This window comes from Bos indicus, chromosome 10 (assembly GCF_029378745.1).
Source record: "Bos indicus isolate NIAB-ARS_2022 breed Sahiwal x Tharparkar chromosome 10, NIAB-ARS_B.indTharparkar_mat_pri_1.0, whole genome shotgun sequence".
Classification (NCBI taxonomy): domain Eukaryota; kingdom Metazoa; phylum Chordata; class Mammalia; order Artiodactyla; family Bovidae; genus Bos; species Bos indicus.
In genome coordinates this window covers 81,713,967-81,730,934 of record NC_091769.1, presented here as the reverse complement: position 1 = coordinate 81,730,934, position 16,968 = coordinate 81,713,967, and the positions used below count along the sequence as shown (strand labels likewise).

Sequence of the window (16,968 nt, the reverse complement as noted above, 5' to 3'; positions counted from 1 at the left end):
AGGAATGGGCAATGTGGTATCACAGAAGATGCATTGAACAAGTGGCAAGAACAGTATATTTTAGTTGTTATTTCTTCTGACAACTACAGGCAAAACCCTTTGCTGCTTTCTGGGCCTCACATTCCTTACCTTTAAAAAATGCTATGTTGGATGTGTTGACTTTTAATCTACTTCCCTGACAATTCTGTGTTCTGTGGGTCTGGTTCCACAGCTTACAGATCACCTCCTACTAAGAATGTTATTCATGCTGATCACATCTTTTGCTTCAGAGCTTTCCAGCTGCAATTTGAAGCCCCCAGTGTGTCTGTTATTACATTGGGTCTCTAGAGGTGAAATGAGCAGCCAACCCAACTATCTGGCTGTCTGGGCTACAAGGCATCCTGAGCTGCTTGAGGGTCTGGTGGCCTGAGCTTGGCCCTCCTGTGTGGAGTCCCTTCCCACTGCAGCCCTCCAGGGCATTCTCAGAATCGGCCCCCAAATGCTCCAGACAGGTCAGTCTCAAGTCCTGTGCTTCTGCTTTTCCTTTTCCATCCAGGAAGGATGTATTTGGATCCATGTAGACTCTGTTGTGGAGAAGACAATGGCAACCCACTCCAGTACTCTTGCCTGGCAAATCCCATGGATGCAGGAGTGGGATTTGGTGGGCTGCAGTCCACGGGGTCGCTAGGAGTCGGACACGACTGAGCGACTTCACTTTCACTTTTCACTTTGATGCATTGGAGAAGGAAATGGCAACCCACTCCAGTGTTCTTGCCTGGAGAATCCCAGGGACAGGGGAGCCTGGTGGGCTGCTGTCGGTGGGGTCGCACAGAGTCGGACACAACTGAAGCGACTTAGCAGCAGCAGCAGCAGACTCGGTTGAGAGTCTACCTGGAATCCCTTTGCCCAGCGGCTTTCCAAAGGTTCTGCTTACTTCCTATCACATCACTATACTCCCCCCTCTAGGATTCAGGAAGAATCACCTTGAGTCCGTGCCTTCCAGACTCTCAGGAGGAACTAATGGGGGAGTCAACTTCGAGGGGAATCATTAATGACCAGCCCGTGTGTGTGCTCTAAAGTAGAGGAAGAATGGGACTTCCCTGATGGTCTAGTGGTTAAGACTCCTCCTTTCCATCGCAGGGGGCAGTGGGTTCGATCCCTGGTCAGGTAGAGAGAGATCACGGCTGCCAAGACAGCAGCTGGATCTGCTGGAAGTCCTAGGAGTCTGCTCCTAGCGCCCTCTTGTGAAAGAAGGGCCCAGAACATCCCTGGAGTTGAGTGTACAAGAGACTCTCCCAGCCATGTATCAGAGAGACAACTCTGAGTGCTTGCCCGGGTCCATTTGCTCTTCCTTTGGGCACTGATATGATTTAATCCCATATTTTAACATTTAAAAATTAAGAGAACTAAATGCTATTAAAAAATAGATCAGTCTCCTGGAGAATGAGCTGAGGAAAAGGTACATAAAAGTACCAGCTTTTATGACCAGCTTTCCCTTCATGGGTAGGCAGTAGGGCAGAGGGATGTCAGCCCTCTCTCTGTGGATAATTCCGAAAGATAGAGCCCAAGTCATTTTCTCTGGGAACACATAAAGGTGGGAACGATACCCCTTCAGGCTGCTCTGGGCTTCTCACACCCCTGGCCCAGCCCTGATTTCCTTTCAGTAATAGGGAATGTTGTCTCTTGGTCTTTGCTGACATGATGCTTTTCCAGGTTGGTGGAGGGAGACCCCCTGAAAGCTGGAGGACCAAGGTTTTGTTCTGACTCCGTTTTCTTGGCTTAGAAACTCTAGGCAGCTAACTGAGCCTCTGTTTCTTCATCATTGTGAACATCCTCGTGAGGACTGAATGGGAGCAAGAAGGCCTTTGTCCACTGTTGGTACAGACCATCACTTGATATTTGTTGAGGGAATAGTGCACTATGAGTGTTGGCTATTATGAGGCCACACACTCTGGAGGAGAAGTAAGGTGCTCATGAGAGGACTAACGTAGGCAGAATGAAATGCGTTTAGAGACAGTCTCCCAACCGCCTTCCAAATACTTTGTGGTCCTGTTGGTGCTTTCAAATGAGCAGAACTGCCAGTTCTCTGAGATCATTGGTTGTAACCATTTACCTCTCTACCCCAAGGCTTCCCAGAAGCTTGATATCTCCTCTCACAGGTGCATCTTTCCAAAAACGCTTAGTCCTGCAGAGTGAGCACTGATCTCTTCCACAAATGCTGACACTCACTCCGCCAGGCTGCAGTGAAGCAGCCTGAGAATATCGTGGTGAGAAAAAAGATCAAGTTGTCTGCTCCCATGAAGTTTATATTGTATGATAAACCAGTAAACAAATAGAAAAGCAATGATTCCAGCCAGTGGGGTGCTCTGAAGAAAAGAAAAGAGTGGGAATTCCCTGATGGTCCAGTGGTTCAGACTCTGCACTTCCACTGCAGGGGGCACAATTCGATCCCTGGTCAGGGAACTGAGATCCTGCAAGCAGGATCAAGTTGTGAGCTTTCAAAGATGCAAACATGCATTCCATCAACATTAGGCATGAGTGAAATTGCAGCTTGCCCTCCATCTCCTATAGCTGAGGATCCTTCAGCTCTACCATCTCCCAGCTCTTCACCCTCCTCCAGTCAGTAATTCTTCTTGTCTGTTCACTTGATGCCAGCCCCTGTATGCCAGCTGTTGTACTGTACCCCTGTACTTTTCAAGGTACTGTACTGTAAGATTTTAAGTGTTGTTGCTTGTTTTTTAATGAATTATTTGTGTGAAAAGTTTTATAAACCTATTGCTGTGTAGTGCTGTATAGCCAGTTGTGTTCGTTGAGTACCTAGGCTAACTTTGTTGGACTTAGGAACAAATTGGACTTACAAATGCACTCTTGGAAAGGAACTCATTTGTATGTAAGGTACTTAACTGTATCTGATTTACATTTTAAAAAGATGGTAGTTGCTGTTTTTCTGGAGCACAGACTGTAACAGATGTGGCAAGATTGGCAGCTTTGCATTAGTCCAGGTAAAAGATATAATATTGAACCTCCAGTAGCTGGAAAAGAGTGTGACATACAGTTGGCACCCAATAAACGAGAACACATCCAAGATTCTGTGGACCAACTGAAAACAGAAGATTCTGATAGTGAAAGAGGGATGAAGAGACACTGGCACCAAACCGCATCAGGCACCATCGTCATCCCAGTAGTCCTGCAGGGTTTTTCCTGTAAGGATCTCCAGGACTGAAGAAATGTGAGCTGGAAAATTCGACAAAATTGGTCAGACTTAGATAGCTGTATAGCTTTAGGGACATCTGTGACTGTGAGACAGATGGAGCCAGGAGAATTTGGGCTCTAGTGAAGAAGGCCCTAGAGCTCCAACAAAGGACCAGAATGCTCCTCAGTCTTGTCAAGGTAGTAACCATTTGTTGGCTCAATAGTCCAAACTGTTCTGAGTCTGGGCTTCCAAGTGGCACAGTGGTAAAGAACCTGCCTGCCGATGTAAGAGACGCAAAAGACACAGGTTTGATCTCTGGGTTGGAAAGATCCCTTGGAGTAGGAAATGACAACCTGCTCTGGTATTTTTGCCTGGAAAATTCCATGGACAGAGTAGCCTGGTGGGCTACAGTCTATTGGGTCACAATGAGTTGGACACAACTGAGCACACACACACACACACACACACACGCACATGTATTGATTCTACTTTCGAAAATGCTCTAAACCCTGCCTCCCCTCAGCAGGCCTGCTCTCATCGCCTGTGTTCAGGTTCTGATCACATCTCACTCAAATACTTTGAGAGTCTCTGAACTGGTCTTCCTGCCCCTAGTCTTGCCCACCTTCATTCACGTATCTAGTTTCTGCATTGTTGTCAGTCGAGGTCTCCATCCAAAGGAAAAACAATGATCTTGTCCCTCCTGTGATTAAAAGACTTTCAGTACTTCCTTTGGAGAAGGAAATGGCAACCCACTCCAGTGTTCTTGCCTGGAGAATCCCAGGGACAGGGGAGCCTGCTGGGCTGCCGTCTATGGGGTCGCACAGAGTCGGACACGACTGAAGTGACTTAGCAGTAGCAGCAGTACGTCCTTATTACCACCAAGGTAACAACCAAATTCCTTGACTGGGCATACAAAGCCTTTCACAAACAATTCCTCACTGATTGCTGCAGCTTCTCTCAGCTCTCTCAAATGCCCTGCCCTTCAGACACCCTGCCCACCTTTCTTTAAACAGACATTGCTTGTTGAGGCTGACCTGCTCTTTAGCATGGCTTTCTCTTACCTATTTGAGGTGCAGTGGCTTTGACCCAGTTAACTCATGTTCATTCTTCAACTCCTAGATCCAAAGTTGCCTGGTCCATGAAGTGACCCTGCTGGTCCCAGGCAGCACTTGACCTTCCTTCCTCTGCACTGTCTTGGCACATGCTTCCAAGTCTAGGACTTTCTTTTTCTTTTTTTGGTAATTTGGTTTTCTGTCACTGTTCTCCAGTGAAGTGTGTGGTCCTCAGGGGGGATTACATATTTGTTCATATAACTCAAATTAGAAAAACCTTGCTCACAGCATCCCTAACAGATGGGATGCTCCATTTGAACACTGCCAAGAGTGGGAGAAATCACTAGCTATTATGCCTTCTATTTTTGTACATTTATTCATGGATCTATTCATTCACTAAGTATATACTGAGCACCCACTCTATGCCAGGCACTGATATAGATGGCAGGGATACAGAAATACCAAACAGATAAAAATTGCTACCCTCTAGGAACTTTTATTCTAAGTTCTTTTGAATGTGCAAAAAAAGAGTTGGGTACCTTCTCATCTGATTCAGTGGAAGTCGACCTGTACCACACGGACTGAGTTTCATACCTGTGCATGCATGTATATGTGAATAAATGAATCACGGAGCAAACAAAGATGGCGTGAAGAAAACATGGAGAAGTCAACATAAGATACCATCCATGAAAAGGAAAATACTTAGAAACATGTCTTGCTGAAAATGGGATGAGCAGCTTCATTTTCCTGTGTGGATAAGGGAACTCTGGGTCTTCTCTGTTTCTTCAGTAAAAGTGTAGATTAAGCTAACAGCAGGTTTAGGGAGAGACAGTGGGGAAATCTACTTATATGGGTAGGGAGTTGATGCTCTTTGTCATTGGCAGGGTATGAAAGGAAGTTAGAGTCCAGGAGGGTGGATGTTTGTCTGGTGTATAGAAAGGCTTTGTGGTACACCCACTTATGAGTCAACTCATGATACACTAAGAGTCCTTCTTTTGGTTCAGAGAAATTCTGTAATGGTTGGAATCCCTGAGATGCAAATGTCTTTCATAGTTAGTCTGTGTTCCTTTTATTCTCTCCCAGGATTCTCAACCTTGGCTGTACCTCTAAATCAACTAAGGAACTTTTAAAAAGTCTAAATATTGAGACTTCGCTCCCAGAGAGTCCAAAACTTAGGTTTGGAGTAAGATCCAGATACCTATATTTTTTAGAGCTCCAAAGTTATTCTAATGCACAGCCCTCTTTAGCGTGTGACCCTGGTTCCATTATTGCCTCCAATGTGGGGGATGACTTACATGCAGATGTAGATCCAACAGCTGGAGAAGCAGAACTTAAATTAGGTGAGCAAGGCCCTTTTTTCCTTTCACTCTGGTCCCCTTGCATGGTTTGTGATTCTCCAGATCTGTGAAGGACTCATAGACAGCAAAGTCCTCTGGCCTCTAGAGAGTGTGGTAAACCTTTGAGTAGAATCAACAAGCCTTGGAATCATAGAATTTTGGAGGCAGGGAGGATATTAGAGATCAGATCCAACCTCTTAGCCCTCTGAACTGAGTGTGATAACTTGCTAGAAAAGAAAAGTCCCTATATTGAGGGGGAATCCCTCAGGGAGTTTCTCTAAGTGTGTAGGAGATGGACATGCAGACAGATCAGCCCAGGTTAATGTGATGATGTGTGACAAGTGCTTTAGTGGTCATCAAAGGGCTAGAGGAACACAGTGGAGAAAATGACTCAGTTGGAAGGTAGAGGAAGAGGGTGTTATCAGGGAAGGCTTCCCAGAGGAGTAGAGATTTCCAGGGCTGGAGGTTCTTGACTTGAGGGCTCCAGATTCCGATCCTGTTTTTCCACCTTCACTTTTAGACTTTGGCATTTGACACACCAAGTTTCATAGCTCAGCTGTGCTACTCAGCTAGTGGACCTGGGTAAATTAGTAATCTTTGGGCCCAAGTCTCCTCATCTCTAAAACAGTTAACGCTACCTAAATCACTGTGGGATCCTTAGGTCTTACACAGAAGCTATAGAAATGCCTGATGCAGTGCCACCCATAGAGTAAAGAATACTTAATGAAGAGATACGATTGTTGTGATCATTTTAAAGTCCTTTATTTATATACAGCATGAGGAGATTGAGGCTTGCTGGTGCTTCCTCTTTGTGTGTGGCAGTGCCTAGGAGAAGGCCAGCTGGGTTTTATGAAGTTATCATATGACTTGGATGCCATTAAGGGTTTGGAGGCTTTGAGGAGGGCAAAATGTGACAATTGCATGGGAACAGAGAAGCAAGAATCGTGGAATATCAACCACACATACTACTGCAAGGTCCTCAATATTATAAAACCGTGATGTATTGCAGCCACTGTCCGTAAGGTTAGAGGCAGCGGTGCAGTGACCAACTTGAGAGCTTAGAGCAGAACAAGAAAAAGAGGAACTTCCCATGACATCGTCATAGTATCATGCCCATAATTCCTTGTTTGTCTCTATCCTTCGTTAGAAGAAAATGTCAAATGGTTGGGGATGTGGTGTAGCACTTTCATGGGTGTATGCTCAGTCACAAGCGCAGTGCTTGGTTCACAATGGGCATTCAAAGAGCAGTTGTTTAAAAAATGAGTTTGATGCAAGGTGCTTTTGGTAGAGCCAGAGTGTAGGCTCTCCTTGCCTTTGGGGGCCCTTCTTTCCTACCGTGCTCCCTTAATCTCTTCTCTTCTGACACCTCCGGGGGAGTGGCTGGCTCTCACACTGCCCTGGGCCGACCTAACTGAAATACGTGCCTTCACTTCTTTTCCTGTTGTGGAGATGGACCTGCCTGCCATCAAAGCATTTTTGACTCAAAGCAACTATGGAGATTATCCAACCCCACATGGATTTTCTGGATGAGGAAGCTGATGCCGTTAAGAGTTCTCTAACTCTTTGAAGTCTCATAGCTTGTTGAGGCAGAGCTAGGAAGAAAGTTCTTGCCTCTTGCTTTCAGATTTGGGGCTCTTCTACTGTTTCAGGCTGCCTTGGAGTACGTACCATCTCCAAGTTCATAGTGAGGGCTCCATATCCAGAAAAACTCACCCTCCCTTCCCCAGGCCCTTTGCTTTTCAAAGGGCTACCCAAACCCAAAGCATCTACCTAGCATGGTGGTTAATGCCAAGTACTGTAGAGTCAGACTGCCAGAATTCAAGAGCTTATTTGTCTACTTACCATGCGACTTCACTTTCACTTTTCACTTTCATGCATTGGAGAAGGAAATGGCAACCCACTCCAGTATTCTTGCCTGGAGAATCCCAGGGACAGAGGAGCCTAGTGGGCTGCCGTCTATGGGGTGGCACAGAGTTGGACACCACTGATGCAACTTAGCAGCAGCAGCAGCAACCATGATTTGGGCAAATTCTTTAACCTTTGTAAATTCAAATTTGCTTATCCCCTGGAGAAGGGAATGGCTATCCATTCCAGTATTCTTGCTTGGAGAATCCAATGGACAGAAAAGCCTGGTAGGCTACAGTCCATGGGGTTGCAAAGAGTCGGACAGGACTGAGCAACTAACACTTTCACTTTCAAAATGGGCGTGACGATAATACTTTTTTTACTTGGAATATTCAAAGCTATCATAATGGACGAAAAGCAGCATCCTTACATTTTCTTCCTTGGATCCAAGTTCCGATTGTGGCAGCCAAACTACCTAAGTAGCCGAGGTTGCGTCTTTCCTACTTGAGTGCCGGAAATTTAGTTCCTGTGTTTCTGGGAGAGCTTTGCCATGGAGAGGACTCTGCAGGCTCTCAGCCCCTGTAGGCAGAGGAAGTCCAGGAGAAGATGCAGTGTTCTTGGACTCGGATGGCACTTCAGATCCAGTGCAGCCTGGCTGCACCTAAAACTTTAATGTAAATTGGCTGTGACGTCTGTGCAGGGGCCCAGATTTAGAAGCAGAGCAGGATGCGTCTACCCAGGCTGGTGACAGACCCGGAGCAGTGTTCCCATTGGAGAAAGTGGAGGGCGTAGCAAGAGGGAGAATTTGCTCAGTCTGGCCTGGTGGCTCTGTTTTATTAATGATCTGGAAGAGCAGAGGAAAGTGACTTTAATTAAATTTGCCAGTGATATTAAAAGATGTCAGGAGCCACTGCTGAGGACACAGACACCTTGCAGATGGCCCTGGGGGGTTTAGGAAAATAATCCAGGGAAAAAATGAGAGGCCGTGGGCTGAGCTGAGGGGTCAGAGGGTCATCACATGCAGAATGTACCCTCGGCCCACCCTCTTTATCTGTATCTGTTCTGTTTCCAATAGATTTCTGACTGATCTTCCTGCTTTGGTTTTGTCCTACTTACAGCCACCCTAAAACCTATCTAGCCAAATTGGTTTTTCTGGAATACCATGTCATTCTCTGTTCAAAATCCTATCATTGGCTTTTCACTGCCCTTAGGATAAAATCCCATCTTCTCAGCCTGGCATATAAGACTTGCCATGAATTGGGTCCTCCCTCTGTGTCCAGCCTCATCTTCTGTCCCTCCTGCCTCACACTCATTTGCCTGTAATCCTATGTATACAGAGGGCTTTCCTGCCCCACGTCTTTGCTTCGGCTGTTCTCTTTGACTCAGATGCCCTTCCCATGTTCTTTCTTTTTTTTTTCTCTGTCTTTCTTCTTCTTTTTTTAACTAAAGTGCACTCATGCTTGAAGCCTCATTTCAGGGATCACCTCCTTCAGAACGCCTCCCTGAATCCCCGAGTTGGCTCGGTGCCCTGCTTGTGTTCGGCAGCACTCAGCCCACACCTTCACTGGTGATAGTAGGAGTGCCTGTGTGTGCATCTCTCCACCCCTGCTCAGTGGTGCCTTGGAGGGAAAACCCCGTATCATAGTTTATTTTGTCCAGCGACCTCTAGGACAGGCCTGGCAAATCACAGGCACTTGTTAATGTTTGTCCAACTGAACTGATAGAAGGAGAATATTTGGGTGGGAGATGGCCTTGGGCGATCAGGACACCCCAGGAAACCTGGGGAGCAGTCAACTCAACCAAATGGTTGGCTCTCCTGTGAGAGTACGTAGGGCAGCCAGATTGCTTCTAAGACCACAGAAGACTGGAAGCTGACTGGGGCTCGTGGGTGTTCTGCAACAAATTGGGACATCCTCGTAAGGTGGAGTGATTGGGACCATCAACTTTATGTCATCTCTATGTGAGCTCTGGTTCTGCTACTTCTTTGCTTTATACTTGGAGTAAATGACTCAAATGACTTAACTAAGACTCAGTTTCCCAAAATGTAAAATAGGGATTAAAATAGTACTGATCTCTAACAACAACTAATAGGGTTGTTATGAAGATGAAATAATACATTCAAACTTTATGCACACAATATCTGCTTTTAAGCGTTATTTACTGTCACTAATATCTTTCTTGTTTCGGGCAGTTCTGGGGATCTCAAGCTGGGTCACCTCCATGAGTATGGCTTAGGACTGATTAAGAGCCTTCTGGAAACATCAAAGATCAGTTGGGTCTCTAAGGGAGTGCAGTGAACCACCCAGGAGGTAGGGATCTGTCTCAATCTGTGTCTGGGGCTGGAGTTATGGCAAAAAATGACCATTGGCTTGTTCATCAGAGACATCCCCTCTCCCTCTAACTTCTCAGGCAGAAACCATCTCCTGGCAGAGCTGGAGAGAACAACTAGGCATCCCCCGGTGGTTTTTCACCTTCAGTTCTAACAACTTAGTGCAGGCAATCCCTAACCACTTTCTTGCCTTGTTTTCTTTTATTGGTTCCTTCAGTTCATCTGTTGTCTCAGGGAACAGTCTTTCTAAACTGACCTCTGATTATGACCATGTGATAGCACAGTCCCCATAAAAACCTGTTGCCACAAGTGTCTGTGGGACAGAATAAAGACCATGATCCTCCTTAATTGTCCCGGTGGGTATGAGCAGTCGGAGTCCTCGTCCCCCGTCGATCAGGAAAACACTACTACCTGAGTGTCCCCTGTCCCCTACTGCAGCAGGCCAGCCTCTTCCCTAACCTGTGGGTAGCCCACCCCTTTGGGCTTGGCCAGTTGTGCAGCTGCCACTGCCTGTCACCATGCTGGCTGTTGATCAAAGAGCTGCTCCAGCTGTGCCCACCTGCTGTCTCCTCCTGTGTGGGGCTCATCAGAATTCACAAAATGTTGGGTTTTCAGAGATCAAGGCAAGAAGCCAAGATCCGTGTCTGTCCACAATTCTCCAGGTAGGTGAGTGCTAACCCTAAGAATAGGGTCTCTGTGTACATCACAGGCTATGGGGGCATTTTCAGTCTTTGAATATGGATGCCAATCACCTTCAGCCTCTCTGCTCCTCTACAGTCGATGTCATAGCCTTTTCTCCCCCAAGTGAGGTCAAAGCCCCAAGCACCTGCTGGGGTGACCCCTGGTACCTGGACTAGTGGGGATTATGGGCCTCAGCAGTTGGCTCCCGTTCTGAGGAATACAAAACCAAGTTAATCCACAGAGCCTTTTGGGAGGAGGGCCTTCAGGATTATCATATGCACCAGGGTGTGTCCCAGGGGGAACTTCTCTTTGAGTATAAGCCTTGGCAATTGAAAGAGGTCCTAAGTAGCCTCTAAAATCTAGTGTGGATTTGTCTACGAGACCTATTTTTTTCTAAATGGCTACGATTCAGATTGTAAAATGACTTTTAAGAAGGCTGATTTCTGAGTGTGTTAGTCTGCTCAGGCTGCCCTAACAAAATACCATAGACTGAGTGGTTTAAACAACGGAAATTTGTCAGGAGGCTGGGATTCCAAAATCAAGATACTGACAATTTGATTTCTGGAAAGAGGTCTCTCCCAGGCTTGCAGATGACTGCTTTCTCCCTATGTCCTCACAAAATGGAGCGCTCTCTCTTTCTTTTTCTCTCTCTTGTCTTCTTAAATGCCAACAAGCCTATTGGATTAGAACCCCACTCTTATGACTTCATTTAGCCTTAATTACCTCCTAACAGTTCTATCTCCAAGTAGAGTCACATCGTGGATTAGGGCTTCAACATAGGAATTGGCAGGGGGATTGTACAATTCCGTCCATAGCAGTGAGGAAGGTTCCCTACTGCCACATTTATTTATTCCAAAACATACATTTACTGAGCACCTACGAACTACCTACTAAAGATACCATGATAAACAGAATAGACATAGTCTTTGCCTTTTTGTCATAGCTTAATGGATGAGTTAGTCATCAATCATATAATCCCACAAATACCTATGTAATTTCAAAATTTTGTAAGTGCCATGAAAAATATTAAAGGAAAGGAGTTGACCATTTTAGGGTGAAGGAAAGTTTTTGTGAGAAAGTGACATTCAAGCTGAGAGCTAAAGCATTGTTACGAGTGGGGGTGCAAAGAAGAAATGATATTTTTGGTCATGGGTCATGTTATGGGCAAAGGTCCTGAGGTGGAAAATAAGATGGTGTACTCCAGGACCTGATGGGAAGGCCATCACTGCAGAAATGCAGTGAGAGGGACAGTGGCAAGAGATGAGGGGGACGAGGAAGAAGGTAGCTCGCGCGAGGCTCAGCAGGTCATGGTGAGGATGCAGGTCTTTATATTGAAAGTGAGGGGGAACAGGATGCTTGGGGCTGGTGCACTGGGATGACCCAGAGGGACGGTATGGGGAGGGAGGCGGGAGGGGGTTTCAGGATTGGGAACACATGTACACCCATGGCTGATTCATGTTGATGTATGGCAAAACCAATACAATATTGTAAAGTAGTTAGCCTCTAATTAAAATAAATAAATTTAAATTTTAAAAAAAGGAAGAAAAAAAAAAGAAAGAAAGTGAGGGGGAAATGCCGAAAGGCTTCAAATAGGGGAGAAGGAGCATAGGCTTTTTTTGTTTTGTTTTGTTTTAAGATGACTATGGCTATAAGAGAAGATGGAATAGAAAAAGGTCAGAGTTGGAGTGAGTTCAGTGAGGAGGTGACTGAGTAAATTCATCAGGTGGAAAGTAATGGGCCGTGATGGTGGTGAGAGAGATGGGGAGGAAAGTTGATGGGACTCTGTGTTGGACTGGAGAGAGAAAGGCTTGCAAACAGGCAGCGGTTTCTAGGCTGAGAAACTGGGTGGATGGAAGTGCTATTTTCTGAGATGGGAAACAGCAGAGAAGGAGGAGGAGCAAGTAGAGAATAGCAGCATTCTTCCATTACTAACAGTACTCCTACATGCTTGTAACAGAGGTGGAAACATGGGCAAGTTGTTTTTCTTTAAGGTATTCAATAGTTATTTGCAGTCTCATTCCATCTGAATGAGACAATGGGTAGAAAGATAATTGTAGTTTCAGCTGAATTTCTTCCATTCTTCTGAACTCATGTTCACCTTTTAGTGTCTTGAGGTCAGCAGAGGAGGCTGAATTTCATCCCGAAATCTTGCCTACAGATTAAAAAAACTTATTTAGAATCACTTGCCTGTTGTTTCTAGTGCTTCCTACCACTTGGCCCTTGCAGTGTTTGGGTTTCAAGTTAGAGTGGCTGACTGATCTTCATCTCCCCGTAACTGGATGCCTAAACTCTTTCATAAGCCTGTCTTGCTGGAGGGCTAAGGACTGCTATGGACTGGGCCTTGGGCACCACTTACAGGGCTTCGGTTTAGCTACATGACAGGTAGTATTCACTATCAATTCTCTTGATTTCTCAAGCAATCTCAGAATTACAACTTGCCTCCCTAAATTTTCATCTGGGGAAGGAGTTTTTCCCAACTGGGCTCAACTGCACACAAAGCAAGGTGTTCCATTTGCAGGAGAGTAGTCCAGGATAACAGTTCAATTCAGCATGTACTCCTGTAAACTTATGTTTTGCAAGATTCTTGAGTATGATGACAGTGTGGTAAGGAAGGCTGAAAACCCTAGAAACAGTAGAAGTGGGGATGAAGATTCCTGTTATACTTGGCCAATTTAACTTAATTCTTGAGAACTCTCACAGATAACAAAAGGGTTGGGAGGCAGGACTAAAGGGGTATCAGTTAAATTTCCATTACCAATATTCCCAGCTATTTTAAGCCATTTTTCTACTGACTCTACCAGATGGTCCTAAGGACAGAGCAGCTATTTGAGCCTCCCAGTGACATCCATTTTTCCAAGTGAGAGACTGCCCCATATGTTAGTACAATATGTCACTCAAGATGAAGCATCAGTTTTTATTGGTGGGAACCTGCCATTTGTTGTCCTATTTAAAAAAAAAAAAACTTTTTATTTTTTATTGGGGGTATAGCTGATTAATAATGTGATAGTTTCAGGTGAACAGCGAAGGGACTCAGCCATACATATAAGGTATCCATTCTCCCCCAAGCTGTCTCCTTTTCTTCATGCCTTTTCCTGCCTCTCTGATCTCTTCTAGGTCTCTGGCCTGTCAGGAGGACCATTGGTGCTGCAGTGGAAGCCGGCGGCTAAGTCTTGTGTATGGCGTGGTTAAGGTTGCAGCCTCTCACCTCTGCCTTCCTCCATTTTGGGCTGATTACCTTTGTGCTCTTCCTGAATGGTCTTCGGGCAGAGGCTGGCGGCTCAGGGGATGTGCCCAGCACAGGGCAGAACAATGAGTCCTGTACAGGGTCATCGGACTGCAAGGAGGGTGTCATCCTGCCAATCTGGTACCCGGAGAACCCTTCCCTTGGAGACAAGATTGCGAGGGTCATTGTCTATTTTGTGGCCCTGATATACATGTTCCTCGGGGTGTCCATCATTGCTGATCGCTTCATGGCATCTATTGAAGTCATCACTTCTCAAGAGAGAGAGGTGACTATCAAAAAGCCCAATGGAGAGACCAGCACAACCACCATTAGGGTCTGGAATGAAACTGTCTCCAACCTGACCCTTATGGCCCTGGGTTCCTCTGCTCCTGAGATCCTCCTGTCTTTAATTGAGGTGTGTGGTCATGGGTTCATTGCTGGTGATCTGGGACCTTCTACCATTGTCGGCAGCGCAGCCTTCAATATGTTCATTATCATTGGTATCTGCGTCTATGTGATCCCCGATGGAGAGACTCGCAAGATCAAGCATCTACGAGTCTTCTTTGTCACTGCTGCTTGGAGCATCTTTGCCTACATCTGGCTCTATATGATCCTGGCTGTCTTCTCTCCTGGTGTGGTCCAGGTTTGGGAAGGCCTCCTCACTCTCTTCTTCTTTCCAGTGTGTGTCCTTCTGGCCTGGGTGGCAGATAAGCGACTGCTCTTCTACAAATACATGCACAAAAAGTACCGCACAGATAAACACCGAGGAATCATCATAGAGACTGAGGGTGACCACCCCAAGGGCATTGAGATGGATGGGAAAATGATGAATTCCCACTTCCTTGATGGGCACCTGGTGCCCCTGGAAGGGAAGGAAGTTGATGAGTCCCGCAGGGAGATGATACGGATTCTCAAGGATCTGAAGCAAAAACACCCAGAGAAGGACTTAGATCAGCTGGTCGAGATGGCTAACTACTATGCTCTCTCCCATCAGCAGAAGAGCCGCGCCTTCTACCGGATCCAGGCCACCCGTATGATGACTGGCGCGGGCAATATCCTGAAGAAGCATGCAGCAGAACAAGCCAAAAAGACCTCTAGCATGAGCGAGGTGCATGCCGATGAGCCGGAGGACTTTGTCTCCAAGGTCTTCTTTGACCCGTGCTCTTACCAGTGCCTGGAGAACTGTGGGGCTGTGCTCCTGACAGTGGTGAGGAAAGGCGGGGACACGTCCAAGACCCTGTATGTGGACTACAAAACAGAGGATGGTTCTGCCAATGCAGGGGCTGACTATGAGTTCACAGAGGGTACTGTGGTTCTAAAGCCTGGAGAGACCCAGAAGGAGTTCTCTGTGGGCATCATCGATGATGACATTTTTGAGGAGGATGAACACTTCTTTGTGAGGCTGAGCAACGTTCGCATGGAGGAGGAGCAGCCTGAGGAGGGGATGTCTCCCAGAGCACTCAATAGTCCTCCCTTGCCTCGGGCTGTCCTGGTGTCCCCTTGTGTGGCCACAGTCACCATCTTGGATGATGACCACGCAGGCATCTTCACTTTTGAATGTGACACTATTCATGTCAGTGAAAGCATCGGTGTCATGGAGGTCAAGGTTCTGCGGACATCAGGTGCCCGGGGCACAGTCATCGTCCCCTTTAGGACAGTAGAAGGGACCGCCAAGGGTGGTGGTGAGGATTTTGAAGACATATATGGGGAGTTGGAGTTCAAGAATGATGAAACCGTGTAAGTAACCCTTCCGTAGTCCATCTGCCTCCATCCCTTGTCACCCCCTTCTCTCTTGCCCCATGCTTTAAAACTTTTCCTTATACTCATGTTAATGTCAAACTTTGGTTCCATCACAGGTATGCAAGATCAGCAGACACTCCTGCCAGGTTCTGCTTCCAAAATCTCCTTCAGTTTTCTCTCTTTAAATTGTTTTCGGGCAAGGAATGCCGTGCAGGATCTAAGCACACAGGACCTAAGAACGTTTTGTCCACTGAAACTCAAAATGATAACTGGTGGGGGTGTGGGATGATGGAAGTTCTGCTGTCAGATTTGGGGAGAGTCTTGTGATGAAGCAAGATCTAGGAGACTGCTTGGGTCTCTCCTTCCTCCTCTTCTCAGGCCAAGGGCTTACATGAGCTTTGAAGGCAGTCCTTTCCATTCTGAATCAGTGATAGTCCAAGCTGGACATCCTCAAGAACGTGAGTGGCATTGGCTTATGTTTTTCCAGTACCATAATGCAGTTGTATTATATAAGCAGATTTCAGGCACCTCTCCTTCATCTGGAAATTGCAAAATTGATTGAAACTTGGCAGTCTCTTTAAGCATCAATAGGCTTATTTTATGGTGTGAGGCTTGCCCAATCTAGGTGAAATGAATCAATATGGCTTGAGTCCTGGAGGTATCTTAGAGAAGCAGAGCTCCCAGGGCAGCGGCCACCAGTCTTTAGTCACAGGTCTAAGCTCTAGAATCTGGCTAAGCAGTGGAGGAGAAGCCTCTTAGGAATTGTGGGAAAAAATACATCTTCTGTGTGGTCATCTCTTTTCACAGTCCAGAGTTCTCCTAAAACACTTCCCAGGTCACTGGCCCATTTAACCCTTCAGACACTGTGGGTCTTACGTTTCTATTGCCTCTGTCACTCTGAGGCCTCTCTGCATTGAAACGTCTTGTACTGGGTGTTCTGTCCTGTTCTCGGATGGATATCTCTAAAGAATAAAGCAGACTGACTCTGCCCAGGAGACCAGACTTTCTAGGGTTGTCAAGAAGGAAGGGGATGAGAAAGGGGAACCTTGTCTCAGAATTGCTGCTCATATCCACAAGCAATTAGCAGTAGCAGGGGAAGATAGGAGGAACCAAAGGGACACATGTAGGAAGTGGGAGATGTCAAACTGCTCCAAGAACCTGCTAAAAACACTTTCAATGGGAAATGAAAGCTCTCATCTGAAAAGTGGGAAGAGCAATACTTTCCTTGCCTCGAGGTGGGCTCTTTTTTGCAGTTCCTCCCAGCTCTAGAATCTTCTGAAAAATAGACATAGGCGCTCAGTGTAGGTCATAACCACACCAGCCAGATGGAACAGGGGGATACTGTCCCCTGAAATGAAATAGCCATTGACAGATTGATTTATTAGAGCCCTGTTTAGTTATTTTGCGGGAAAGGATAATCTCTTTTTAGCATTAATAAAAACCTGTGCCTTTCTAGAGAATACTCTCCCTTTCGGTGTGCTCTGGGGAGGATGCTTATACATACAAATGAAGGCCCTCATGGCGAGGAAAACCCCTATGAAATTTCATGCGTATTTATGGCAATGTCAGTAGATAAATTACTGTCAGGC

At 46.1% G+C, this 16,968-nt stretch overlaps 1 protein-coding gene across 7 annotated transcripts in view; it reads left to right on the top strand.

The window, feature by feature from the left end:
• Positions 1–16,968, top strand: part of SLC8A3 (solute carrier family 8 member A3) — a 168,241-nt gene that overhangs the window by 10,856 nt on the left and 140,417 nt on the right. For all 7 annotated transcript variants that reach the window (XM_019969137.2, XM_019969138.2, XM_019969143.2 and 4 more), the window contains exon 2: positions 13,531–15,376. In XM_019969137.2, coding sequence (XP_019824696.1) covers positions 13,593–15,376 — 1,784 coding nt within the window. In that variant the 5' untranslated portion in view covers positions 13,531–13,592. The remainder of the gene's footprint in view (positions 1–13,530; positions 15,377–16,968) is intronic.